The 6,703-nt window shown below is 39.5% G+C and overlaps 1 protein-coding gene across 1 annotated transcript; it reads left to right on the top strand.

The window, feature by feature from the left end:
• The first annotated feature begins 5,864 nt into the window (after nucleotides 1-5,864).
• Nucleotides 5,865-6,299, top strand: LOC112406358 (endothelial differentiation-related factor 1). Its single transcript, XM_024755117.1, has one exon. It carries the CDS (start codon nucleotides 5,883-5,885, stop codon nucleotides 6,297-6,299), a length of 417 nt encoding a protein of 138 aa, XP_024610885.1. The 5' UTR covers nucleotides 5,865-5,882.
• The last annotated feature ends 404 nt before the right edge of the window (nucleotides 6,300-6,703 follow it).

The following is a 6,703-nucleotide window of genomic DNA, read 5'->3' as shown; positions in this document are numbered from 1 at the left end:
ATGTGTATATATATATATATATATATATATATATATATATGGCAAACAATGATTATTCAGTAACTTTCTGAAGGTCTTGCTGAAACCAAGACTGAGGAAAAATATCATTTCAGATCTTTGGAATTCTGCTTCAACAAGGTATTATCTGGATTGTGTTTGCTGCATACTGCCAGGAAAGTATTATATGGTTTGAAATAGCTGCCTGTTCTGACATGTAACTGCTGTGTAGTAATTTGCAGTCCTGTATATTTTGTGTTTGCCTTATTATATGACTGTCCATTTATGAAGCATAATTAGGACCTAGTAAGCTATAAATAAGGTAGAGTTTACTTTCTGGCAAATTCTTTAATGTGACTGATTACCCTTGGCACAAAAACTACAGTTGCAAGAGCTTCTTAAATAAAAACTGCATAATGATCTTTCCATCTGTCAAACTCACATAATTAAAGGCATCAGCAGTGCATAGAATTAGCACTTAAGGTTTTGTTCACAGGTTTGGATAGCATCCATCATCAGTTTGACAGATGGAATTGTTTTTTCTTTATTTCTCAATTTTGCTCTTGTTTCTGTGGCTACATAAGTCCCTACTGAGGGCCCATTGGAAGACTAAGAAACAGGGACCTGAGATAATTGACTACAGGCAGAATCCGTTATCTTGTTCATTATTTATCACCAGACGTAAGCTGAGACTCTGTGTGCCATTAGAGGGGATCAGTCTGCCCTGTTATCCCCTTGGCATGGGAGAAAGCTATTATAAGGGCACACAAGGACACTTGGCATTCTCTAAGATGAAAAGAGGAAAAGGTGAATTATTTGCTTCTTGGTGGCATTTTCTGAGCATCTGCTATATACTTGACTCTTAGAGTCACTACAAGAATTACAGATGCCATCACTTTCAGCTGCATATTCTAGCTCTAGTTGTCAAATTAAATAATAATAATAGCCAACATTATGACTGCCATGTCACAGGCACAATCCTCAAGCATTTTTGCATTTTACAGATGCAAAAGAGACAGCTAAAATCTTGCCCAAAGTCACATACTTAGTAACAGAACCAAAATTTGACTCTCTACTCAAAATAGTCTACATAAATAGAAAAATATGGTTAAGTAGTTGGCAGAGAGATTTTTTCTTTCCCATACATGGAAGAATGTCCATAAGGAAAAGAGAATAGAAAATTAATAAATACACTATTCAACTCAAGGTATAAATACAGGCAATCTTCAAATCAGTAGAGGATTATGTCCTAAAAATGTATTTGTAAATTAACTGTTTGGCATTTATTCATAAAATCATATGATGTCTGGGACTTGTTTCAAAATAGTGGGAGGGGGTGAGGATGAAGTAGTATCGGTTATCAGTTAATATTGTTGAATCTGGGTGATGAGTACATGAAGGTTTATAATACTATTCTCTCCACGTTTGTATATGTTTAAAATTTTTCATAATAAAAAGTTTTTAAAAAGAAACTGATGAAAGCCTAGCAGCTCCTCTATGGAGAAATGTACAGATACATATATGTAAATGCATATATGAAACATTACACACAAAATTCCCAAGGACCTTTGTTGCAGTGTCAAACACTGACTTTATACAATCTGTCTCAAATTGTAAGAACTCACTCAGATGGCTATCACATTGCAAGAACTGTTTTGAGAGGTAAAATAGTTTCTAAGTTCCCTTTTATCTCTGAGTCCATGAATATCTGCTAGGTGCTTGTATTATTCTGGGTTCTCCAGAAAAACAGAACCAATATTTTATTTGTAAAATATTTACATAATATATGATAATAGGATAGATAGATAAATAGAGATTTATTGTAAGGAATTGGCTGGAGACCAAGTGGAGATAATGGTATAAGTTCCAGCCCATGTCCAAGTCTGAAGGCAGGAGAAGAATAATGTCCCAACTCTATCAATCAGAGAGCAAATACTATTACTTCACCTTTTGTTCTCTGTTCAGGCCCTCAATGGATTGAATGATGCCAACCCACATTGCAGAAGGCAATCTGCTTTACTCTGTCTACCAACTCAAATGTCAGTTTCATTCAGGAGCAGCCTCACAGACAGATCCAGAATAACCAATAACTTCTATTTTCTCTAGCATGTCTTATGCTATGTCATTAGCAAAAAATGGCAATGATGAGAGGAGGGGATGGGAGGTCAGAGAAGAATAGAGAAGGTATGAACTGGTAGTTACTGTGGATGGAAGATCAAGTTTATTGGAAGAAGAGATTTCTGGGCAGTGTCAAGGACTCAGGTGAGGCAAACGAACAATATGAGTCTGCCTGGCGGTGTAGTTTTTCTCTGCCATCTACTTAGTTGCTCTGGTGAAGGCTCAGCAGAGATGAGTGATGGGTTCGTTCAGGATGGGGTTTTTTCAGGGAGATGTGTTGCAGAGGTTAGTGTCAGGGACTAATTGTGATATTTGACTGCAGAATCCAAGCTAGATAACCATGGAAGTGAAGGAAGGTAGAGAATAATGGCTATAAAGGAAGTGGAGAAATCAATGAATTAGAAGTAGGAAATCTGTTTAGTGATATTGTATTTTCTCAGCTATTGGACACCCAGAAGCACCTGCTTTATCCACAGACAGTAAGCTCTAAAACGGACCGTAGTGCCATCTTAACTATAGAGATGAATATATCTTCCCAGAAAGGTTATTCCACCCCAAACCCATTAATCCAGAGGCTAAAAAACATTCCCATTGTCTCCTGAAACAGCATCCAGATAGGAAAATTCAAATCACTTTGCTGTTTTGGTGAGCATACTGATGACTCCTAGACCTAACTTCCTACTTCCACCCTGCTCTTCATGCCTCATTACTAATCATTTAAAATGGTGTCCAGAATAGCTCGAAAGGACTAGCTTTAGTTATCATAGATTTGGGAGAGGAGGTTGGTGCTGAGAAACGTGGTTTGTGCTAAGTAGGACTAAAGATCTAAATGTCAAATGCTAACAGAAATTCACCGAAGGATCTGCTTTAAAAATGGTGGAATTCATTATTTTCAGAATCTTAATTACTCATTATTTAAACTTTCTGGATTCTCTCTGCATCAAAAACACATGCAAGATTTATTCTGCACAAGTATGTCAAGTAATGCTTTCTGACCAAACCAAGCAAGCTTGATTTAATGACTGTAGGGATGGGCCTAGTCCCAACTGCATTAATTGGTAAAATATTTATGACCCATAGTATTATAATGTATGTGCAAACATAAGTGAGATGTTGAGTGACCCAGATATCACCGAGAGTGCCTTGTCTGGGATTGGATTAATTCCGCTAGACCTCATTCTCTGATACTGTTTGGTGCTGAGGACAACTGAACAGAAACTCCAGAGAAGGGACAAGAAAGAAAAAGCTGGGAAGACCCCCTCAAGCCTGTATGCCTAAAATCTACACTTAGCAGCTCACCTTCATGCAAATATGAAAAGGATATCAATTTGCGTCTTGCCTACTATGTGTCAGGTTCTTTTATGTCCATCATTCTCTTATAACAATAACATTGCAAGGTAGATGTTTGCCAATTAGAAAACCAAGCTTAGCGAGGATAAATGACTTGCCCAAAGTCATATGCTCAGTAGGAGGCAAGCCATGGTTCCAACTTAGGTTTGTCTGGTTCTTGAAGCTCTGCCCCAATCCCTGTGCTTCTTTGAGAACACCCCTTTCCCTATTGTCATATCTGTTCTTCCGTCCACCCCGTGGTGCTTTGCATCTCCTTTAAGGCTGTTTGTCACATTCCTTGTACCTGTTTTCACCTTGATAAAAATGTTGGAAGGGGCAGGAGACAGCACATGTTCAAAATTGTCCACATAATCCCCTTTGTCTCTCTTGAGAAAATGGCCTCAAGAGAATGGAGTAGATCATATTCAATTCATTTATTTTATTCATGATGGCTTCACCAGTTCCACTGCAAAAGAAAAAGGACATGAGGAACTGACAGATTAGCTAATAATCCTGATTATTAATTTATTTGAATTTATTTTATTATAACAATAAATTCAAAATATTTGACTTGTGATCATCACTTAAAAATATTTAAGGGGCTTCCCTGGTGTCTTAAGATAATATACACTAAAAACTGTGGAGTGTTTGTAAGAAAAGTAGTGAACAAAATCCAATAGTAGCTTTATTAACAACATCCAACTTCTGCTAGGTCTTACAAGCCCTTCCTACTGAAAATATGGCAGTCTCAGCATCCCCTTGGAGCTAGTGAGAAATACAGAAGGTCAGGCCCTACCCCAGACCTCCTGAATCAGAATATGCATTTTAACAAGATCTCTAGTTTATTTGTATGTACATTAAAGTTTGAGAAGCATTGTTGTAACATATTTACTTTTCACAGTCAACACACAAATGTACGTGGAATCCCTCTTTCTGGAGTAGTTTTTGAAATAGTAGAAAGAATAAGAATTTAGGTGTCAGACAGATTGGTGTCAACATTTCCTAGTATTGTGACTTTGGGCAAGTTATTTAAACCTCTTTAAGTCTGGGAGTCTTTATCTGTAAAGATGAGAAAAGATCGAAATGGGGCAGAGTGGAAGCTAAGAGTAACATGAGGCAAAACGTGACAGGGGAAATGGATTTTGACAAAGGATCTACTAGAATGGAGAGGTGGAGAGCAGAATCTGAAGAATACTCCTTCACCTGTTAACTGGAAATGTATACCTGTATGATTTGGATGACATTTAGGAACTAGAAGAGATAAATTTTGTCTGTGGTTTTACTATGGCTTTTTGCCTTTAAGCAGTTTTAGTTTTAGATAAATGGTCATATACTATCGGAAAGCAACAGGGTGAAACAGAGGTGACTTAAGGATAGACAATCAATTTAAGCGAAACATTCATATAAGCAAAACAAAAAATTATCTTACAAAAATATATCTGCATAATGTATCTCTCACAATTACTCTGTGATCAAATTAATTGGATTTTTTCTTTATACAAAAGCCTATAATTTTTTAAAATCCAGTTTGCCAAATTCTAATGATTTTTTAAAATTCACCAGAGATATTATCTTTTTCAGGCAGAATAATGGTTTAATCAAACCATCTCTAATTTCTTTGATCTATTAATGAGTCCAAAAATGAGAAAATGAAATAGAGGTTCATCTATTTCAGCGTTGATTAAATAGAACAAAAAGTTTAAAATTATGTTATTGGAGATACTGTTCAAATAGTTTCCCAGACAGATGATTTTTTCATATTCTCTTGCCAAAATATGGATGCTGCAAGTGTTTCTTTGAATGGTAGCATGGCAGCAAATATTATTAAGGCAGTGTTTTTTAAATGAGAAGCTAATAATCATATTAATAATAAATTGGAAAATACTCTTCCCACTCTATCTGCCATTGTCCTTGCCCCCTTTTTATTGGGATATCTTGCATAAATACATTACCTAGAGCTCCAGGTGCAGGTAAACAGATGTCTCCAAAGTAACATGAAAAAAAAAAAGAAAGCCTTACCATTATTTGTGGCTGTTGGGACAAAAATGCAATAATATGCTATATTTTTAATGGATCAGCTTGTGTCAGCTTGGATATTGGCATGGAGACTATTGTTTTTCTGACCAAAGGAGTCCAATAATGTGAAATTTAATACATTTGATCAAACCCTTGACAATCCTATGCACAAAAATTAAAAAATAAAATGCCATTACACAATACCAGCACCTATGCACATAAAGAAAAACGACAAAAACAACTTTGTGCGACCTAAGGCATTCTGAAATTTTAAAAAAGCTTCATTCTAGGAAGCGGCCGAGCGACAAGGGGACGTAGTGTCGCCGGGTCTCCAGCAGCTGCCCAAGAGCCGCCTGACGGACCACCTGCCCAGTCTGCCCCGCCTGCCCCGCCACGGGTGAGAGTGACTGGGACACGCGACGATGCTGCGCAAAAAGGGCCCCACGGTCGCCCAGGCCAAGTCCAAGCAGGCCATCTTAGCAGTTCAGAGACAAGGAGAGGATGTGGAGACTTCCAAGAAATGGGCCGCCGGCCAGAACAAACAGCATTCGATCACCAAGAACACAGCCAAGCTGGACCGGGAGACCGAGGAGCTGCACCACGACCGGGTGACCCTGGAGGTGGGCAAGGTGATCCCGCAGGGCCGGCAGAGCAAAGGGCTGATGCAGAAGGTCCAGGCGACGAAAATCAACGAAAAGCCACAGGTCATCGCGCACTATGAGGGTGGCCGGGCCATTCCTAAGAACCAGGTTGTGGGCAAGATCGAGAGAGCCATCGGCCTTAAGCTCTGGGGGAAAGCCATTGGGAAGCCGATCGCGAAGGGGCCGAGGGCGAAATGAACACAAAACCTCGAAATCAGTGCATTCCGGCTGATCTTGTCTGCCTGGTTCCCCTTGACCACCAGCGCCAGCGTGGGTCTCTTCACACGGCCACGCGGAACACAGGACGGTAGCCCTGCCCGGGAACCCCCTCTACCAGTACGTGCTGTCAAACTCACAAACAAAACCTTGCAAGGTGTTTGCTTCTCCTGATTATTTTCCTCCCTGTCCCAGTCCTTCACGTGGGGTGCAGAACGCTGCCTTCCTCTCCCCCGGGGTCTGCCGCGTCATGGGTGTGGCTCCAGGGAGCTCGGAGGGGGACCACCTCGCACAGGGTGGGCAGCCACCGTCTGGGAGAGGAGCTGCATCTTCATCCTGGCTCGTAAAGAAGCTAATAAACATTTGTTGCCCTTATAAATAAATAA

This window comes from Neophocaena asiaeorientalis, unplaced genomic scaffold, assembly GCF_003031525.2.
Source record: "Neophocaena asiaeorientalis asiaeorientalis breed wild unplaced genomic scaffold, Neophocaena_asiaeorientalis_V1.1 scaffold188, whole genome shotgun sequence".
Taxonomy (NCBI): domain Eukaryota; kingdom Metazoa; phylum Chordata; class Mammalia; order Artiodactyla; family Phocoenidae; genus Neophocaena; species Neophocaena asiaeorientalis.
Note: the sequence above shows the minus strand (reverse complement) of the source record. Positions and strands in the feature narration are given on the sequence as shown.